Raw genomic sequence first — 22,418 nt, forward strand, 5'->3', positions numbered from 1 at the left:
GAGGTAGTCACCTGGAATGCATTTCAATTAACAGGGGTGCCTTGTTAAAAGTTAATTTGTGGAATTTTTTCCTTCTTAATGCGTATGAGCCAATCAGTTGTGTTGTGACAAGGTGGGGGGGGGGGGGGTATACAGAAGATAGCCCTATCTTTTTGTTCACTATATACAGTATATTTGTTCCAACAATGCCTGGGTGACGTCGTTCAGTTTCAGTACTTAGGTGCACATGCAGTATTCTTTTCTTTACTCAATCCACCCGCCGGCAGGATTGGACCCTGCTCTAAAGCCACCTGCTGAAGGGATCAGAAACCGTTCCCCATGTAGATTGACAGGTGACAGCTGGTGTGTGTGTGTGAGTCTATGGAAAGTCCCTCAGCTGTATGCATCCTGATTTTTGTTTTAATGCAGCCAGACTTACTCAAGACACAACGCTGTTGTCATGTGATTCAATTATAGCTGCCTCAAGTTCATGCCCCCATGAGTCCATCTGTGAATGGCTACACCCACACTCCACTTCCTTTATTCAGGAAATCCATTTCAGAGAGACCGGGTGCGTGTCCCAAATGGCAGACTATTCCCTATATACCTTCAGAAAGTGTTCATACCCCTTGACTTATTCCACATTTTGTTTTGTTACAGCCTGAATTCAAAATGCATTAAATATATACTTTTTTTTCTCTCTCACCCATCTACACACAATCCCCCTTAATGACAAAGTGAAAACATGTTTTTTTTAGAAAATCTTTGCAAATTAATTGAAAATGAAATACTGAAATATCTCATTTACATAAGTATTCACACCCCTGAGTGAATACATGTTAGAATCACATTTGCCAGCGATTACAGCTGTGAGTCTTTCTGTGTAAGTCTCTAAGAGCTTTGTGCACCTGTATTGTACATTATTCTTTTTAAAATTCTTCAAGCTCTGTGAAGTTGGTTGTTGATCAATTTGCAAGCCGATTTTAAGTAAACTACCTAGGCCACTCAGGAACATTCAATGTCTTCTTGGTAAGCAACTCCAGTGTGTATTTGGCCTTGTGTTTTAGGTTATTGTCCTGCTGAAAGGTGATTTTTGTCTCCCAGTCTGCTGGAAAGCAGTCTGAACCCGTTTTTCATCTAGGATTTTGCCTGTGCTTATAGCTGTATTCCGTTTATTTTTATCATAAAAAACTCCTTAGTCTTTGCCGATGACAAGCATACCCATAACATGACGCAGCCACCACCATGCTTGAAAATATGAAGAGTGGTACTCAGTGACGTGTTGTGTTGGATTTGGCCCAAACATAACGCTTTGTATTCAGGACAAAAAGTTAATTTCTTTGCTACATTATTTGCAGTTTTACTTTAGAGTCTTATTGGAAACAGGATGCCTGTTTTTAAATATTTTTATTCTGTACAGGCTTTCTTCTTGAGTGGGTATGTTGATACACCTTCCAAAGTGTAATTAATAACTTCACCGTGCTCAAAGGAATATTCAATGTCTGCTTTCTTTATTTTTACCCATCTACCAATAGGTGCCCATCTTTGCGAGCCATTGGAAAACCTCCCTGGTCATTGTGGTTGAATCTGTGTTTGAAATTCAGTGCTCGACTGATGGACCTTTTTTTTTACAATTATCTGTATGTGTGGGGTACGTAGATGAGGTAGTCATTCAAAAATCATATTAAACACTGTTATTGCATACAGAGTGAGTCCACGCAACTTATTATGTGACTTGTTAAGCACATTTTTACTCCTGGACTTATTTAGGCTCGCCATAACACAGGGGTTGAATACTTATTGCCTCAAGACATTTCAGCTTTTCATTTTTTTATTAATTTCAAAAAATGTCTAAAAACATAATTACACTTTTGACATTATGGGGTATTGTGTGTAGGCCAGTGACACATCTCAAATTGAGGCTGTAACACAACAAAATGTGGAAGTGAAGGGATGTGAACACTTTCTGAAGGCGCTGTAGTACACTACTTCTGATCAGAGCCTTATGGGTCTTGTTTAAAAGCAGTTCACTAAATAGGGAATAGGAGGCTATTTGAGACGCAGCAGGTTGTTTTGAGGTTATAACAGACTGCGCCAGGAGAGCAGAGCAAAGCAAATCAATAAAAAAATGAACCAAAACTATGACAACAAACATGTTTGGTTTCTGCTGACTGACTGTTGTTGGTAGTTAAGTACAGCTTCTTTCTATTTAAAGTGTATTTCCTGTAAGATGTCTTTCCTGTAAGATGTCTTTCCTGTTAGGTGACTTTCCTGTAAGGTGTCTTTCCTGTAAGGTGTCTTTCCTGTTAGGTGTCTTTCCTGTAAGATGTCTTTCCTGTAAGGTGTCTTTCCTGTTAGGTGTCTTTCCTGTAAGATGTCTTTCCTGTAAGGTGTCTTTCCTGTAAGGCAGGGGTTCCCTAACCTTTTGGCCCGCGACCCCATTTTGATATAAAATAAAAACGTTGCGACCCCACCATATAAATAAAGTTATGTATTCAACGGCCAATGTTTACTTTTTTAATTGGGGCTATGGAAGTCTATTACAAATCAGTCTGACAGTACTTTTGACAGTATTTAAATCTGAAGAAAACATGGTTTAGGCTTGGGCGGTATCCAGATTTTCATATTGTCGGACTGTCCTTCTCTCATTCTGGTATTTACGGTATTACCGGCATTGGCACACAAGGGGGCGCCAAAACGCAAAAACGTTACCAGAACGCTAACAAAATTAGCACAAACTAATAACGAAATCACATAGACGCTGTTAGCTAAATGCTAACGAGCGAAAAAACGAACATTAACAAATTGCAAAGACGGGCAAATCCAGCTCACAAAGTTATACGAACGTAGCTACCGTGCAAATTATCAAAGTTGTGATGCATGCTTTTATGAAGCAAGAGCAGCATGTGTACACGGAGAAGAACCGTGGAGGAATGGAAAAGCTAGTAGAAAGCACAGGGGGGGAAAATGGCAGCTGTACAGAACTCACCCAGAGCTCTTTCACTTCTGGCAGAAAAGCCATTTATAAGATATCTGATGGCCAACATTTAGTAGTGAATTGCATACAATTGTAAATCCATCACCTCATGTGCGCTGCACAACAGAGATTCGCCCGATTTAGATATAGAACGCTATGGACTCACCAGCTCCCGCTTTCTCCCGTTGAGCTATTTACAAAACAAACACGTGACTGGCTCAACTGTTCTGGGGGACTATGGGAAGCTTGGTAATGTGACAGGTGAAGTGAACAGCGCAATCTGTTTTTATCTCCTAACGTATTTCACAAGTTGACTGCGGGTATTAACTTAAAGTAACTACAACTATTCAAATGTATTGTAAAACAAACACACAAAAAATAGTTTTGATGATATTGAAGGTATTGAAAAAAACATCCCGTGACTTTCTCCTAATACCCCGGTATACAGGCCTAGTATGGTTTGAAGGGACTGAAATGCATCAGAAAGGTATTGGGAAGCTCAGCAGATCATCAGGCGATGATGTTGTATGAACTTCTGTGTAGAAAATAACATCATTGATGATCTTTTCCCCAGTTTGATTCAGTGCCTGGTCTATTCCACTCTGTTCTAATGAGTCCTGCGCGGCTTGAGGGCGTTGTAGAGTCTAATCTGTCAGTGATGGGGTCATATTATTTTGTAGCTTGAACTGTTCGAAAGATAAAGCCACACTTTGTAGGAAGAAAACAGAAACCGCTCTTGTTTATTACAACCGCATCTAGAGGCTACTGGAGGTCACTAACGTAACCCCGGTTCTATGAACCAAGCACCATTTTTTGTATTTTATTTCGGTTTCTCTCGCGACACCCGTTTTCAAATCGGGGGTTGCGACCGCTAGTTTGGGGCGTCTTTCCTTTTTAAAGTGTCTTTCCTGTAACAACTATTCAGTGCTGTCATACTACACTATACCTAAGTACTGTAACTGAAGAACGTCACCCAGGCATTGCTGGAACAAACACTATTATCCAAATAATGATGTCATACAGGGAATACCAGGAAGAACAGTGAAGCTGCTCATTTAAAAAAAAACAAAAAAAACAGGATGTATTGGGTAAAGACAAAACTATCTGTTCATATTCAGAACAAGCAGTGACCACGAGTTAGTGTACGTACTCGCTGAGAGTTCAGTAAAGATTTGATAGCGCTGCTCTCTGTTTTCAACCGCAGCGTTTTATCTCATGAATGAGTTTGCATACAGTTTGAGTTCTCACTTGGGCACAACTTGAGTTGAAGAGGCTGGTAAAGTTTTGAATGGTGATTGAATTGATCAGATTCCCAGATCGCACCTTTTTTAAAGATGCATCTGCAGTCCAATACAGTCAGAAACAACAACAGTTTCCCAACACTGATGCTGGTGATGCTCCAACTGGCTAGCTGGCTCTGTTTTTAACGTTAATTACATTTCACTTAGGCTAACTCAATTCACTTAATTAAGGTTGACCCTTCCTCCCTGCTTTGAACCCTGACCTACTCTGTTGTCATGGTGATGAGGTTAATCTACTGTGTTGTCGTGGTGATCACATTAACCTGCTCTGTTGTCGTGGTGATGATCCTATCCAGAGGCTATGTGAGGTGTGTCTGGCTTCTCCTCTAATGTAATAACCTCTGGATACCTGCTAACGTGGTGGGTGTGTGGCTCTGGATACCTGATAACGTGGTGGGTGTGTGGCTCTGGATACCTGATAACGTGGTGGGTGTGTGGCTCTGATATGCTACCTGCTAACGTGGTGGGTGTGTGGCTCTGATATGCTACCTGCTAACGTGGTGGGTGTGTGGCTCTGGATACCTGCTAACGTGGTGGGTGTGTGGCTCTGATATGCTACCTGCTAACGTGGTGGGTGTGTGGCTCTGGAGACCTGCTAACGTGGTGGGTGTGTGGCTCTGATATGCTACCTGCTAACGTGGTGGGTGTGTGGCTCTGATATGCTACCTGCTAACGTGGTGGGTGTGTGGCTCTGGATACCTGCTAACGTGGTGGGTGTGTGGCTCTGATATGCTACCTGCTAACGTGGTGGGTGTGTGGCTCTGATATGCTACTTGATAACGTTGTCTGGTTCATCTTCTCTTTATCATTAGCAGAACAGGCCTTCATTATCTTATTAGCTTATCACTGCTTTATCATGTACAGATGAGTAGCAGTGGTGATTCTCCCTGAGCAGACTGTGTAATGACTCAGTGGTGATTCTCCCTGAGCAGACTGTAATGAGTCAGTGGTGATTCTCCCTGAGCAGACTGTGTAATGACTCAGTGGTGATTCTCCCTGAGCAGACTGTGTAATGACTCAGTGGTGATTCTCCCTGAGCAGACTGTAATGACTCAGGGGTGATTCTCCCTGAGCAGACTGTGTAATGACTCAGGGTGATTCTCCCTGAGCAGACTGTGTAATGACTCAGTGGTGATTCTCCCTGAGCAGACTGTGTAATGAGACAGTGGTGATTCTCCCTGAGCAGACTGTGTAATGACTCAGTGGTGATTCTCCCTGAGCAGACTGTGTAATGACTCAGTGGTGATTCTCCCTGAGCAGACTGTGTAATGAGACAGTGGTGATTCTCCCTGAGCAGACTGTAATGACTCAGGGGTGATTCTCCCTGAGCAGACTGTGTAATGACTCAGGGGTGATTCTCCCTGAGCAGACTGTGTAATGACTCAGGGGTGATTCTCCCTGAGCAGACTGTAATGAGTCAGTGGTGATTCTCCCTGAGCAGACTGTGTAATGACTCAGTGGTGATTCTCCCTGAGCAGACTGTAATGAGTCAGTGGTGATTCTCCCTGAGCAGACTGTGTAATGACTCAGTGGTGATTCTCCCTGAGCAGACTGTGTAATGACTCAGTGGTGATTCTCCCTGAGCAGACTGTAATGACTCAGGGGTGATTCTCCCTGAGCAGACTGTGTAATGACTCAGGGGTGATTCTCCCTGAGCAGACTGTGTAATGACTCAGTGGTGATTCTCCCTGAGCAGACTGTGTAATGAGACAGTGGTGATTCTCCCTGAGCAGACTGTGTAATGACTCAGTGGTGATTCTCCCTGAGCAGACTGTGTAATGACTCAGTGGTGATTCTCCCTGAGCAGACTGTGTAATGAGACAGTGGTGATTCTCCCTGAGCAGACTGTAATGACTCAGGGGTGATTCTCCCTGAGCAGACTGTGTAATGACTCAGGGGTGATTCTCCTGAGCAGACTGTGTAATGACTCAGTGGTGATTCTCCCTGAGCAGACTGTGTAATGAGACAGTGGTGATTCTCCCTGAGCAGACTGTGTAATGACTCAGTGGTGATTCTCCCTGAGCAGACTGTGTAATGAGACAGTGGTGATTCTCCCTGAGCAGACTGTGTAATGAGACAGTGGTGATTCTCCCTGAGCAGACTGTAATGACTCAGTGGTGATTCTCCCTGAGCAGACTGTGTAATGACTCAGTGGTGATTCTCCCTGAGCAGACTGTGTAATGACTCAGTGGTGATTCTCCCTGAGCAGACTGTAATGACTCAGTGGTGATTCTCCCTGAGCAGACTGTGTAATGAGTCAGTGGTGATTCTCCCTGAGCAGACTGTGTAATGACTCAGTGGTGATTCCCCCTGAGCAGACTGTGTAATGAGACAGGGGTGATTCTCCCTGAGCAGACTGTGTAATGAGACAGGGGTGATTCTCCCTGAGCAGACTGTGTAATGACTCAGTGGTGATTCTCCCTGAGCAGACTGTGTAATGACTCAGTGGTGATTCTCCCTGAGCAGACTGTGTAATGAGACAGGGGTGATTCTCCCTGAGCAGACTGTGTAATGACTCAGTGGTGATTCTCCCTGAGCAGACTGTGTAATGAGTCAGTGGTGATTCTCCCTGAGCAGACTGTGTAATGAGACAGGGGTGATTCCCCCTGAGCAGACTGTGTAATGAGTCAGTGGTGATTCTCCCTGAGCAGACTGTGTAATGACTCAGTGGTGATTCTCCCTGAGCAGACTGTGTAATGACTCAGTGGTGATTGCAGACTGTGTAATGACTCAGTGGTGATTCTCCCTGAGCAGACTGTGTAATGAGACAGGGGTGATTCTCCCTGAGCAGACTGTGTAATGAGTCAGTGGTGATTCCCCCTGAGCAGACTGTGTAATGACTCAGTGGTGATTCTCCCTGAGCAGACTGTGTAATGAGACAGTGGTGATTCTCCCTGAGCAGACTGTGTAATGACTCAGTGGTGATTCTCCCTGAGCAGACTGTGTAATGACTCAGTGGTGATTCTCCCTGAGCAGACTGTGTAATGACTCAGTGGTGATTCTCCCTGAGCAGACTGTGTAATGAGACAGGGGTGATTCTCCCTGAGCAGACTGTGTAATGAGACAGTGGTGATTCTCCCTGAGCAGACTGTGTAATGAGACAGTGGTGATTCTCCCTGAGCAGACTGTGTAATGAGACAGTGGTGATTCTCCCTGAGCAGACTGTGTAATGAGACAGTGGTGATTCTCCCTGAGCAGACTGTGTAATGACTCAGTGGTGATTCCCCCTGAGCAGACTGTGTAATGAGACAGTGGTGATTCTCCCTGAGCAGACTTTGTAATGACTCAGTGGTGATTCTCCCTGAGCAGACTGTGTAATGACTCAGTGGTGATTCTCCCTGAGCAGACTGTGTAATGACTCAGTGGTGATTCTCCCTGAGCAGACTGTGTAATGAGACAGTGGTGATTCTCCCTGAGCAGACTGTGTAATGAGTCAGTGGTGATTCCCCCTGAGCAGACTGTGTAATGACTCAGTGGTGATTCTCCCTGAGCAGACTGTGTAATGACTCAGTGGTGATTCTCCCTGAGCAGACTGTGTAATGACTCAGTGGTGATTGCAGACTGTGTAATGACTCAGTGGTGATTCTCCCTGAGCAGACTGTGTAATGAGACAGGGGTGATTCTCCCTGAGCAGACTGTGTAATGAGTCAGTGGTGATTCCCCGAGCAGACTGTGCTGTAATGACTCAGTGGTGATTCTCCCTGAGCAGACTGTGTAATGAGACAGTGGTGATTCTCCTGAGCAGACTGTGTAATGACTCAGTGGTGATTCTCCTGAGCAGACTGTGTAATGAGTCAGTGGTGATTCTCCCTGAGCAGACTGTGTAATGACTCAGTGGTGATTCTCCCTGAGCAGACTGTGTAATGAGACAGGGGTGATTCTCCCTGAGCAGACTGTGTAATGAGACAGGGGTGATTCTCCCTGAGCAGACTGTGTAATGACTCAGTGGTGATTCTCCCTGAGCAGACTGTGTAATGACTCAGTGGTGATTCTCCCTGAGCAGACTGTGTAATGACTCAGTGGTGATTCCCCCTGAGCAGACTGTAATGAGACAGTGGTGATTCTCCCTGAGCAGATGTAATGACTCAGTGGTGATTCTCCCTGAGCAGACTGTGTAATGAGACAGTGGTGATTCTCCCTGAGCAGACTGTGTAATGAGACAGGGGTGATTCTCCCTGAGCAGACTGTGTAATGAGACAGTGGTGATTCTCCCTGAGCAGACTGTGTAATGAGACAGTGGTGATTCTCCCTGAGCAGACTGTGTAATGACTCAGTGGTGATTCTCCCCTGAGCAGACTGTGTAATGAGTCAGTGGTGATTCTCCCTGAGCAGACTGTGTAATGACACAGTGGTGATTCCCCTGAGCAGACTGTGTAATGAGACAGTGGTGATTCTCCCTGAGCAGACTTGTAATGACTCAGTGGTGATTCTCCCTGAGCAGACTGTGTAATGAGACAGTGGTGATTCTCCCTGAGCAGACTGTGTAATGACTCAGTGGTGATTCCCCCTGAGCAGACTGTGTAATGAGACAGTGGTGATTCTCCCTGAGCAGACTTTGTAATGACTCAGTGGTGATTCTCCCTGAGCAGACTGTGTAATGACTCAGTGGTGATTCTCCCTGAGCAGACTGTGTAATGACTCAGTGGTGATTCTCCCTGAGCAGACTGTGTAATGAGACAGTGGTGATTCTCCCTGAGCAGACTGTGTAATGACTCAGTGGTGATTCTCCCTGAGCAGACTGTGTAATGAGACAGTGGTGATTCTCCCTGAGCAGACTGTGTAATGAGTCAGTGGTGATTCTCCCTGAGCAGACTGTGTAATGACTCAGTGGTGATTCTCCCTGAGCAGACTGTGTAATGAGACAGTGGTGATTCTCCCTGAGCAGACTGTGTAATGTCACAGGAATGACAAAATCCTATCCAGTCTAGAATAGTACTAGTAGTCCACACGTGTACTTGACTCCTGCTGTGGTCCGTCCGTCTGCTCTATGAATCACATGGTCCTCCAGTCCTAACCCTTTCATACTGAGCCCCAGCGCTCCTACTCTGACTGTGCTTTGTGAGTACGGGCCCTGACTGGGGCCCTCCTCTCCTGCTGAGTCCCTGTCCATAACCGTGTGTGTTCAGGCTCCCTGTTCCCGTCAGACCACCTCGGGGAGCAGAGTCCCTGTCCATAACCGTGTGTGTGTTCAGGCTCCCTGTTCCCGTCAGACCACCTCGGGGAGCAGAGTGTCTGTTATGCAACAAGGACACCATTGTAGGGGACATCTTTCTCCTGGCCCTGCAACAGGTCTTTGAAGCCGCCCGCACGGTTCCCTAATGAGAGACACACACACACACACACACACACACACACACACACAGAAGCACGTGGACTGTGTGTGTGTTTGTATGTGTGTGAGTGTGTATGTAGTCAACGTGTGTGTGTGTGATGCTAACTACTCTCCTCCTGTCTCCTCTCTCCAGGTGGTTTCTCTGTGGTGTTCCTGGCCCGGACACACAGTGGCGTGCGCTGTGCTCTCAAGAGGATGTACGTCAACAACGTCCCTGACCTCAACATCTACAAGAGGGAAATCACTATTATGGTGGGCATATAGTGTGTGTGTGTGTGTGTGTGTGTGTGTGTGTGTGTGTGTGTGTGTGTGTGTCTGTGTGTGTGTGTGTGTGTTTGTGTCTGTGTGTGTGTGTGTGTGTGTGTGTGTGTGTCTGTGTGTGTGTGTGTGTGTGTGTGTCTGTGTGTGTGTCTGTGTGTGTGTCTGTGTCTGTGTCTGTGTGTGTGTGTGTGTGTGTGTCTGTGTGTGTGTCTGTGTGTGTGTGTGTGTGTTTGCGCCTTAACATGATTGCTTGAATTAGGTCTGTGACGGTCATAGAATTTTGGATGACAGTTATTGGCCAGTCAAAACAAATCAAATGTATTTATAAAGCCCTTTTTACATCAGCAGATGTCACAAAGTGCTTATACAGAAACCCAGCCTGAAACCCCAAGGGTCCGTGGTCACCGTAATAACCATTCAACGCACATTCTCCTCCGCTCCTGACTGCATGTGCTGCCATAGAAATAGAACGAATAGAACAGGCGTCCTCATTCAAGTCAGTGACGTAATGAGGGGGTGGGCTGGCGGCCATTGTCAGTGTACCCAAAGGAGCAAAGCAGGAAGTAAAAGCAGGAAATAAAAACAGGAAGTGTACCCATCGATATGTGCTGTGATTTGTTTTTGTTGTTGGTTCAACTCAACTGACATTACAGAGCCACATCAGTTAAAGGTGGACTCAGCGATATGACGTAGGTGCACAAAATAACTTCATTTCGCCGAGTCCACCTTTAACATCATTTGAATTAACATCCTACATTAGCGTGGAATGTTTGCTACATCACCTTGCTTGTTTCAGCAACAAAGTTTCATCACGTGAAGTCTGTCACTGCAGAAATGCCGTCAGCCGTTCGTTCCACTATTATTTATTTTTTAAACGGTTATGACAGTTATTTTATTTTCATGACTGTCTTCATCCGTAACAGTTGGTTACACTGTTGTACTGTACTTGTGCCTAGCTTGAATTCGTTTTTGTAATGGTTTACGCAATCCAGAAAATACACTTGTTATAGGAACTGAATTACCCTTACCAACCTCTCTAAGAAAGAGAGTAGATGAACATGTGGTTTTCCCTGAATAACCCTTACCAACCTCTCTAAGAAAGAGAGTAGATGAACATGTGGTTTTTCCCTGAATAACCCTTACCAACCTCTCAAAGAAAGAGAGTAGATTAACATGTGGTTTTTCCCTGAATAACCCTTACCAACCTCTCTAAGAAAGAGAGTAGATGAACATGTGGTTTTCCCTGAATAACCCTTACCAACCTCTCTAAGAAAGAGAGTAGATGAACATGTGGTTTTCCCCTGAATAACCCCTACCAACCTATCTAAGAAAGAGAGTAGATGAACATGTGGTTTTCCCTGAATAACCCTTACCAACCTATCTAAGAAAGAGAGTAGATGAACATGTGGTTTTCCCTGAATAACCCTTACCAACCTCTCTAAGAAAGAGAGTAGATGAACATGTGGTTTTCCCCTGAATAACCCTTACCAACCTCTCTAAGAAAGAGAGTAGATGAACATGTGGTTTTCCCTGAATAACCCTTACCAACCTCTCTAAGAAAGAGAGTAGATGAACATGTGGTTTTCCCTGAATAACCCTTACCAACCTCTCTAAGAAAGAGAGTAGATGAACATGTGGTTTTCCCTGAATAACCCTTACCAACCTCTCTAAGAAAGAGAGTAGATGAACATGTGGTTTTCCCTGAATAACCCTTACCAACCTCTAAGAAAGAGAGTAGATGAACATGTGGTTTTCCCTGAATAACCCCTACCAACCTCTCTAAGAAAGAGAGTAGATGAACATGTGGTTTTCCCTGAATAACCCTTACCAACCTCTCTAAGAAAGAGAGTAGATGAACATGTGGTTTTCCCTGAATAACCCCTACCAACCTCTAAGAAAGAGAGTAGATGAACATGTGGTTTTCCCCTGAATAACCCTTACCAACCTCTCTAAGAAAGAGAGTAGATGAACATGTGGTTTTCCCTGAATAACCCTTACCAACCTCTCTAAGAAAGAGAGTAGATGAACATGTGGTTTTTCCCTGAATAACCCTTACCATCCTCTCTAAGAAAGAGAGTAGATGAACATGTGGTTTTCCCCTGAATAACCCTTACCAATCTCTCTAAGAAAGAGAGTAGATGAACATGTGGTTTTCCCCTGAATAACCCTTACCAACCTCTCTAAGAAAGAGAGTAGATGAACATGTGGTTTTCCCTGAATAACCCTTACCAACCTCTCTAAGAAAGAGAGTAGATGAACATGTGGTTTTCCCTGAATAACACTTACCAACCTCTCTAAGAAAGAGAGTAGATGAACATGTGGTTTTCCCTGAATAACCCTTACCAACCTCTCTAAGAAAGAGAGTAGATGAACATGTGGTTTTCCCCTGAATAACCCCTACCAACCTATCTAAGAAAGAGAGTAGATGAACATGTGGTTTTCCTGAATAACCCTTACCAACCTATCTAAGAAAGAGAGTAGATGAACATGTGGTTTTCCCTGAATAACCCCTTTACCAACCTCTCTAAGAAAGAGAGTAGATGAACATGTGGTTTTCCCATTACCAACCTCTCTAAGAAAATGTTTCTGAATAACCCTTACCAACCTCTCTAAGAAAGAGAGTAGATGAACATGTGGTTTTCCTGAATAACCCTTTACCAACCTCTCTAAGAAAGAGAGTAGATGAACATGTGGTTTTCCCTGAATAACCCTTACCAACCTCTCTAAGAAAGAGAGTAGATGAACATGTGGTTTTCCCTGAATAACCCTTACCAACCTCTCTAAGAGAGTAGATGAACATGTGGTTTTCCCCTGAATAACCCCTACCAACCTCTCTAAGAAAGAGAGTAGATGAACATGTGGTTTTCCCTGAATAACCCTTACCAACCTCTCTAAGAAAGAGAGTAGATGAACATGTGGTTTTTCCCTGAATAACCCTTACCAACCTCTCAAAGAAAGAGAGTAGATGAACATGTGGTTTTTCCCTGAATAACCCTTACCAACCTCTCTAAGAAAGAGAGTAGATGAACATGTGGTTTTTCCCTCAACCTTTGACCCCTGTCTGTAACTCAACAGCTAGTTGTTTTCTGTGGGGTGTGCTGACTTAAACCATGAGTAACACACACACACACACACACACACACACACACACTGTGTGAACTCCTGGAAACCTGACAGTTGTGACCTGGTGTGACGACTTGACATGGCTGTAACGGTACTGTGGAGGTGACATGGCTGTAACGGTACTGTGGAGGTGACATGGATGTAACGGTACTGTGGAGGTGACATGGCCGTAACGGTACTGTGGAGATGACATGGATGTAATGGTACTGTGGAGGTGACATGGCTGTAACGGTACTGTGGAGGTGACATGGATGTAACGGTACTGTGGAGGTGACATGGCCGTAACGGTACTGTGGAGATGACATGGATGTAACGGTACTGTGGAGGTGACATGGATGTAACGGTACTGTGGAGGTGACATGGATGTAACGGTACTGTGGAGGTGGGGTAACGGTACTGTGGAGATGACATGGATGTAACGGTACTGTGGAGGTGACATGGATGTAACGGTACTGTGGAGGTGACATGGATGTAACGGTACTGTAGGGGGAGGTGACATGGATGTAACGGTACTGTGGAGGTGACATGGATGTAACGGTACTGTGGAGGTGACATGGATGTAACGGTACTGTGGAGGTGAATGGACGTAACGGTACTGTGGAGATGACATGGATGTAACGGTACTGTGGGTGACATGCTGTAACGGTACTGTGGAGGTGACATGGATGTAACGGTACTGTGGAGATGACATGGATGTAACGGTACTGTGGAGGTGACATGGATGTAACGGTACTGTGGAGGTGACATGGCTGGAACGGTACTGTGGAGATGACATGGATGTTAACGGTACTGTGGAGGTGACATGGATGTAACGGTACTGTGGAGGTGACATGGATGTAACGGTACTGTGGAGGTGACATGGATGTAACGGTACTGTGGAGGTGACATGGACGTAACGGTACTGTGGAGGTGACATGGATGTAACGGTACTGTGGAGGTGACATGGATGTAACGGTACTGTGGAGGTGACATGGACGTAACGGTACTGTGGAGGTGACATGGATGTAACGGTACTGTGGAGGTGACATGGACGTAACGGTACTGTGGAGGTGACATGGCCGTAACGGTACTGTGGAGATGACATGGATGTAACGGTACTGTGAAGGTGACATGGATGTAACGGTACTGTGGAGGTGACATGGCCGTAACGGTACTGTGGAGGTGACATGGATGTAACGGTACTGTGGAGGTGACATGGATGTAACGGTACTGTGGAGGTGACATGGATGTAACGGTACTGTGGAGGTGACATGGCCGTAACGGTACTGTGGAGATGACATGGATGTAACGGTACTGTGGAGGTGACATGGATGTAACGGTACTGTGGAGGTGACATGGCCGTAACGGTACTGTGGAGATGACATGGATGTAACGGTACTGTGAAGGTGACATGGATGTAACGGTACTGTGGAGGTGACATGGCCGTAACGGTACTGTGGAGGTGACATGGCTGTAATGGTACTGTGGAGATGACATGGATGTAACGGTACTGTGGAGGTAACATGGATGTAACGGTACTGTAACGGTACTGTGGAGGTGACATGGATGTAACGGTACTGTAACGGTACTGTGGAGGTGACATGGATGTAACGGTACTGTGGAGGTGACATGGATGTAACGGGACTGTGGAGGTGACATGGATGTAACGGTACTGTAACGGTACTGTGGAGGTGACATGGATGTAACGGTACTGTTGAGGTGACATGGCTGTAACGGTACTGTGGAGGTGACATGGATGTAACGGTACTGTGGAGGTGACATGGATGTAACGGTACTGTGGAGGTGACATGGATGTAACGGTGCTGTAGAGGTGACATGGATGTAACGGTACTGTGGAGGTGACATGGATGTAACGGTACTGTGGAGGTGACATGGATGTAACGGTACTGTGGAGGTGACATGGCTGTAACGGTACTGTGGAGGTGACATGGATGTAACGGTACTGTGGAGATGACATGGATGTAACGGTACTGTGGAGGTGACATGGCTGTAACGGTACTGTGGAGGTGACATGGCCGTAACGGTACTGTGGAGATGACATGGATGTAAAGGTACTGTGGAGGTGACATGGATGTAACGGTACTGTGGAGGTGACATGGCTGTAACGGTACTGTGGAGGTGACATGGCTGTTACAGTACTGTGGAGGTGACATGGCTGTAACGGTACTGTGGAGGTGACATGGATGTAACGGTACTGTAGAGGTGACATGGCCGTAACGGCTGGCCACTAACACATGTAACATGGAGCTCCAGATGCGTTTCCAAACCAACACAACTTTTAGGAAGTAATAGCATAGCGCTTTATTAAACAAACAGAGCTAAGTCTTTGACAGAGTAACGTTGTCAGACACACCACACTGGGACAGGAACTGTACATAAAGAAACTAAGACTGATGACTGACTTCACTTAAGCTGTTGGCGGGTTCTATTAGGAGAATAGGCCGTTGACCAATGTCCTCCATCTAGAGTAGATTGATGAGGGGGAGGAAAAAAACCAATTCAATCCATTTTAGAATAAGGCCTAACAAAATGTGGAAAAAGTCAAGTATACTTTCTGAATGCAGAGTATCTATCTCTTAGAATGTCTTTCTTCTCCTCTGCAGAAGGAGCTGTCAGGTCATAAGAACATCGTGAACTACCTGGACTCTACCATCAACTCAGTAGGGGACAGTGTCTGGGAGGTCCTTATCCTCATGGAGTACTGTAAAGGTAGGAGTTTTGGGTCCCCCCCTCTTCCATTTTAATGCAATGGTTCCGTCCGGTGATGTCATATTTTTTTTATTGAACATACAGATAATGGGACAAATATGCTTTTACAGATTTCAACAAACAGACCTGTGGTTTTCTATTGACCCAGGATTGTAACTTCAACATTCTCTCTCTCTCTCCTCTCTCTCACCCACTACCTCATTCTCCCCTCTCTCTCGCTTTCACCCACCTCACCTCTCTCCCTCCTCCCCCCAGCTGGTCAGGTAGTGAAGCAGATGAACCAGCGTCTCCATAAAGGGTTTACAGAGCCAGAGGTGTTGACCATCTTCACTGACACCTGTGAGGCTGTGGCCAGGCTGCACCAGTGTAGAACGCCTGTCATACACAGGGACCTGAAGGCAAGAAGAAGAACCGACCACACACACAAACACACACACACACACACACACACACACACACACACACACACAGATACACATCAGTGTAACACACCTCTCATACACAGGGACCTCAAGGTAAGCCTGGAAACAGACATTTTCTCCTCTCCTCTCCTCTCCTCTCCTCTCCTCTCCTCTCCTCTCCTCTCCGTCCACTCTCTCCTCTCCTCTCCTCTCCTCTCCTCTCCTCTCCTCTCCCTCCTCTCCTCTCCTCTCTCTCCTCTCTCTCTCCTCTCCTCCTCTCCCTCTCCTCTCCCTCTCCTCCCTTCCTCTCTCTCCTCTCCTCTCTGTCCACTCTCTCTCTCCTCTCCCTCTCCTCTCTCTCTCTCCTCTCCTCTCCTCTCCTCTCCTCTCCTCTCCTCTCCTCTCCCTCTCCCTCCTCTCCTCTCCTCTCCTCACCCTCCTCTCTCTCCTCCACTCCCTCTCCTCTCCTCTCCCTCTCTCTCTCTCTCCTCTCCCTCTCTCTCTCCTCTCCTCTCCCTCCCCCTCTCTCTCTCTCCTCTCCTCTCTCCTCTCCTCTCCTCTCCTCTCCCTCCTCTCCTCCTCTCCTCTCCTCTCTCCCTCTCCTCTCCTCTCTCTCTCCTCTCCTCTCTCTCCTCTTCTCCTCTCCTCTCCTCTCCTCTCCTCTCTGTCCACTCCCTCCTCTCCTCTCCTCTCCATCCACTCCCTTCTCTCCTCTCCTCTCCGTCCACTCCCTTCTCTCCTCTCCTCTCCGTCCACTCCCTTCTCCTCTCCTCTCCTCTCTGTCCACTCCCTTCTATCCTCTCCTCTCCTCTCCTCTCTCTCCTCTCCTCTCCTCTCCTCCTCTCTCCTCTCCCTCTCCTCTCCTCTCCTCTCCCTCTCCTCCTCCCTCTCCTCTCCTCTCCTCTCCCCCTCTCTCCTCTCCCTCTCCTCTCCTCTCCTCTCTCCTCTCCTCTCCTCGTCCTACTCTCTCTCTCCTCTCTCTCCTGTCCACTCCCTTCTCTCCTCTCCTCTCCTCTCCTGTCCACTCCCTTCTATCCCTCCTCTCCTCTCTCTGTCCACTTCTATCCCTCCCCCCCTCTCTCTCCCTCTCCTCCTCTCTTTCTATCCTCTCCTCTCCTCTCCCTCTCCTCTCCTCTCTGTCCACTCCCTTCATCCTCTCCCTCTCTCTCCCTCTCCTCTCTCTCTCTCTCTCTGTCCACTCCCTTCTCTCCTCTCCTCTCTCTCTCTCTCTCCCTCTCCTCTCCTCCTTCCCTCCTATCCTCTCCTCTCTATCCTCTCCTCTCCTCTCTGTCCACTCCCTTCTATCCTCTCCTCTCCTCTCTGTCCACTCCCTTCTATCCTCTCCTCTCCACTCTCTCCTCTCCACTCTCTCCTCTCCTCTCTGTCCACTCCTTCTTCTCTCTCTCTGTCCACTCCCTTCTCTCCTCTCTCTCCTCTCTCCTCTCCTCCCCCCCTCCTCTCCCTCCCTCTCCTCTCCTCTCCCCTCTCCTCTCCTCTCCTCTCCTCCTCTCCCCTCTCCTCTCCTCTCCCCTCTCCTCTCCCTCCTCCCTCCCTCTCTCTCCTCTCCTTCTCTCTCTCTCTCTCTCCTCTCCTGTCACCCCTTCTCTCCTCTCCTCTCCTCTCCTCTCTCCTCTCTCCTCTCCTCTCCTCTCCCCTGTCCTCTCCCCCTCCTCCTCCTCTCTCTCCTCCTCTCTGTCCACTCCCTCTTCTCTCCTCTCCTCTCCTCTCTCTCTCTCTCCTCTCCTCTCCTCTCTCTCCTCCTCTCCTCTCCTCTCTCTCCTCTCCCCCTCTCTCCTCTCCTCCCTCTCCTGTCCACTCCCTTCTCTCTCCTCCCTCTCCTCTCCCTTCTCCTCTCCTCTCCCTCCTCTCCTCTCTCCTCCCTCTCCTCTCCTCTCCTCTCCTCTCCTCTCTGTCTCCCTTCTCTCTCTCCCTCTCCCTGTCCCCCTCTCCTCTCCTGTCCCTCTCTCCTCTCTCCTCTCCTCTCCTCCTCTCCTCTCCTCTCCCTCTCCTCTCCTCTCTCCTCTCCTCCCCTCTCCTCTCCTCTCCTGTCCACTCCCTCTCTCTTCCTCCTCTCCTCCTCCTCTCCTCCTCTCCTCCCTCTTCCTCTCTCTCTCCTCTCCTCTCCTCTCTCCTCCTCCTCTCCTCTCCCTCTCCTCTCCCTCTCCTCCTCCTCTCTCTCTCCTCTCTCTCCTGTCTCACCTCCTCTCTCCCTCTCCTCTCCTGTCCTCCTCTCCTCTCCTGTCCCTCCTCCTCCTCCCTGTCCACTCCTCTCCTCTCCCCTCTCCTCTCCTCTCTGTCCACTCCTTCCTATCCTCTCCTCTCCTATCCCTCCTCTCTCTCCTCTCTCTCCTCTACTCCCCTCTCCTCTCCACTCTCTCCTCTCTCCTCTCTCTCTCTGCTCCACTCCCTTCCATCCTCTCCTCTCTCCTCTCTGCCTCTCCTCTCCTCTCTGTCCACTCCCTTCTCTCCTCTCCCCTCTCTCTCCTCTCTCTCTCTCTCCTCTCCCTCCCTCTCTCCTCTCCTCTCCCTCTCCTCTCCTCTCTTCTCTCCTCTCCTCTCCTCTCCTCTCTCTCTCTCCCTCTCCTCTCCTGTCCACTCCCCTTCTCTCCCCTCCCCCTCTCTTCTCTCCTCTCCCTCTCCTCTCCTGTCCTCCCTTCTCTCCTCTCTGTCCACTCCCCTCTCTCCTCTCCACTCTTCCCTCTCCTACCCCTCTCTGTCCACTCCCTCTCTCTCTCCTCTCCTCCCTTCTCTCTCCTCTCTCTGTCCACTCCTCACTCCTCCCTCTCCTCTCCTCCCTCTCCCTCTCCTCTCTCCTCTTCTCTCCTCTCCCTCCCTCTCTCCCTCTCCCTCTCCTCCTCTCCCCTCCCCCTCTCCCTCTCCTCTCCTCTCCTCTCCCTCTCCTCTCTCTCCTCTCCTCTCCTCTCCTCTCCTCTCTCCTCTCCTCTCCTCTCCTCTCCTCTCCTCTCTGTCCACTCCCTTCTATCCTCTCTCCTCTCCTCTCCTCTCCTCTCCTCTCCTCTCTGTCCACCCTCTCCTCTCCTCTCCTCTATCCTCTCCACATCATTTTCGTTTCTCTGCTATGTGTATTCTTCCTCTTCTACTCATCTCCCTACTCTTCCTGTCATATTTTCTCTTCCACTTCTCCCCGTCTTCTTCTCCCGTCCTCTTCTCTCCGTCCTCTTCTCTCTGTCCTCTTCTTCTTTTCCTCCTCTGCCACAATGCTCTTATCCTTAATTCCTTCCTCCCTCCTCTACCTCCATTCTGCTCAATCTCTCTCCATCTCTCTCCAACCTGTCCTAACACTGTGGTCTCCCAGCCTGTCCTAACACTGTGGTCTCCCAGCCTGTCCTAACACTGTGGTCTCCCAGCCTGTCCTAACACTGTGGTCTCCCAGCCTGTCCTAACACTGTGGTCTCCCAGCCTGTCCTAACACTGTGGTCTCCCAGCCTGTCCTAACACTGTGGTCTCCCAGCCTGTCCTAACACTGTGGTCTCCCAGCCTGTCCTAACACTGTGGTCTCCCAGCCTGTCCTAACACTGTGGTCTCCCAGCCTGTCCTAACACTGTGGTCCCCCAGCCTGTCCTAACACTGTGGTCTGACTCACCAGGTTCTGTGAGGTCCCAGCCTACGTTGTGTTATGTAGCCTCAGTCACTCACTGATGGGTGAAGTGACACTGCAAAAAGCATTGTCTGTCAGCTCCTCTGAGCTGTGTGTGTGTGCTTCACTCAGCTCTCTGTCCCCTTCTGTCCTTTTGTGTCCGTCTGTCCTTCTCCCCCCATCTCTCCTGTGCCCATCATTTCACTCTTTGTGTCACTTTCAGTCTTTTTAATTTGTCCTCTTTCTCTGTGGTTCCTCTCTCCCTCAGGAATGTGTTGTGTGTCTTGGCATATCTCTCTGCTGTGGACTAAAATAAAAAGTCAGCTAAACTGAGCCTGACCACGGCATGTGAATAAACTAGTTTTCTATTGGCCATCTGTCATAGTCCTGTGAATAAACTAGTTTTCTATTGGCCATCTGTCATAGTCCTGTGAATAAACTAGTTTTCTATTGGCCAGCCTTAGGGGGATGTTCAGCTACCTCACCATCCACAATGTCACTGACTGCCCAAATGACCCCCCCTCTCGCTCGCTCTCCTTCGTCCATCAATGTCTGTCACTTTCAATCTTTCATAAACTCTTTATTCCACTTTCCATCTCGTACTAATGTTTCATCTCTCTCCTCCCCTCTCTCTGGCAGGTAGAGAACATCCTCCTGAGTGATAATGGGAGCTATGTTCTGTGTGATTTTGGAAGTGCTACTCACAAGGTGCTGCTCCCACACAAAGACGGAGTGACCGCCGTGGAGGACGAAATCAAGAAGTAAGTGTATGACCTTTTGAACATGGTGTGTACCTCACTTGTCATCTACGTGCCTACATTCGTAGCTACACGTCATCGGATCGACTGTGTGGGCTGTCGTGTGTGTGGGCTGCAGTGTTGCCAACTCCTCAGTATTGGCTGTCCTAAAAGTCGCTAGATGTCGCTAAATGACGTCATCGCCTAATTTGCATAATTGGTCATGTGCATGTAATTGTGATGGACGCTGTAGGAGAGAGGAATAACGCTGTAGGAGAGAGGAATGACGCTGTAGGAGAGAGGAATGACGCTGTAGGAGAGAGGAATGACGCTGTAGGAGAGAGGAATAACGCTGTAGGAGGGAGGAATAACGCTGTAGGAGAGAGGAATAACGCTGTAGGAGAGAGGAATAACGCTGTAGGAGAGAGGAATAACGCTGTAGGAGAGAGGAATAACGCTGTAGGAGAGAGGAATAACGCTGTAGGAGGGAGGAATAACGCTGTAGGAGAGAGGAATAACGCTGTAGGAGAGAGGAATAACGTCGTGGGAGAGACAAAAAGGGAGTAAAAAACACCCTACATTTACATCCCGCCCTGAATGTCAACCTGGGCAGGATCAGCCAGTGGCGGCTTCCCGCATGCGCGATTCATTTGCAGTCTGGACGCGGAGGGTTGAACATCTCCTGCTCTGACTGCAGCTGGGAGGGACTGCTGCGCGAAGACTGGGCCGCCTGTGAGTGCTTTGGGACGGGGGCGGGGCCCACGGCAGCACCCGCAGCTCGTTGAGAAGAGTAAGAACGATACGTGCTTTCACGTCAGTCTCCAAAAGTCTCCAATAACACCAGAAAAAGTCGCTAGATTTGTCGCTAGTCGCCTTTTTGAAAATGTGTCGCTAGAGGGGTCTGAAAACTCGCTAAATATAGCGACAAAGTCGCTAAGTTGGCATCACTGATGGGCTGTCCTGTGTGGGCTGTCCTGTGTGGGCTGTCCTGTGTGGGCTGTCCTGTATGAGCTGTCCTGTGTGGGCTGTCGTGTATTGGCTGTCGTGTATTGGCTGTCGTGTAGTTCCAGTACTGGTAAGTTACCACATGTACCTCAGCACTCTGTCCAACACAAGTCCTATAAATGCAAACACTTTGGGGTAACACTTTTATTTTAAGTTTCTGTAATAAACCATTTATAAAATGTGTTCACCATTTATGAATCATTACTCCCACATTTATGAACCATTTACTAATCATTAGTAAAGTGTTTTTTCCGCCCCTAATTTAAATCGAGCGCTATTTCTGCTTTAAGAATACTTTATAAAATGTTTTGAGTGACCAGTGCAATTTCTCACAGGAAGATGGGCATGCCATTGGTAGACCTGGTAATATAATAAGTGCACACCACAGGATGTTTAAGGAACTATATGTCTGAATAACTAACGTACTAACATTTACAAATGTGGTAGTAATGATTTAATAAATGGTGAGCATACTGTTTGTAAATGCCTTATAAATGCCTTATGAATGGTTTATAAATGCCTTATGAATGGTTTGTAAATGCCTTATGAATGGTTTGTAAATGCCTTATGAATGGTTTGTAAATGCCTTATAAATTGTTTGTAAATGCCTTATGAATGGTTTATAAATGCCTTATAAATGGGTTATTACAGACCCACTTCAGCCCTGCACTCTTACATAACACTATGCAGTGCACTAATGTGGGCTCTGGTCAAAACCCACTTCCTGTGTGTGTGTGTGCAGGTACACCACCCTGTCATATCGAGCTCCAGAGATGATCAACGTGTACGCTGGGAAAGCCATCACCACAAAGGCTGATATATGGGTAAGTTGGAGCGGTGGGGGGTGTACGGACATGGTGGGTGTGTGTGTGTGTGTACATGGCGGTGTGTGTGTGTGGGTGTGTGTGTGTGTGTGGACTCTAGCCAGTCAGTAACAGAAGAGCTTGAAGTGTGTGTGTGTGTGTGTGTGTGTTGTGTGTGTGTGTGTGTGTGTT

General features: G+C 47.5%; 1 protein-coding gene across 3 annotated transcripts in view; it reads left to right on the forward strand.

The window, feature by feature from the left end:
* Window positions 1–22,418, forward strand: part of LOC121530709 (BMP-2-inducible protein kinase) — a 110,036-nt gene that overhangs the window by 48,577 nt on the left and 39,041 nt on the right. For all 3 annotated transcript variants that reach the window (XM_041835873.2, XM_041835876.2, XM_041835874.2), the window contains exons 2-6: window positions 9,723–9,841; window positions 15,577–15,682; window positions 15,938–16,080; window positions 20,321–20,442; window positions 22,166–22,247. In XM_041835873.2, the coding sequence (XP_041691807.2) occupies window positions 9,723–9,841; window positions 15,577–15,682; window positions 15,938–16,080; window positions 20,321–20,442; window positions 22,166–22,247 (572 nt within the window). The remainder of the gene's footprint in view (window positions 1–9,722; window positions 9,842–15,576; window positions 15,683–15,937; window positions 16,081–20,320; window positions 20,443–22,165; window positions 22,248–22,418) is intronic.

This window comes from Coregonus clupeaformis, unplaced genomic scaffold (genome assembly GCF_020615455.1).
Source record: "Coregonus clupeaformis isolate EN_2021a unplaced genomic scaffold, ASM2061545v1 scaf0780, whole genome shotgun sequence".
NCBI classification, from domain to species: Eukaryota; Metazoa; Chordata; class Actinopteri; order Salmoniformes; family Salmonidae; genus Coregonus; species Coregonus clupeaformis.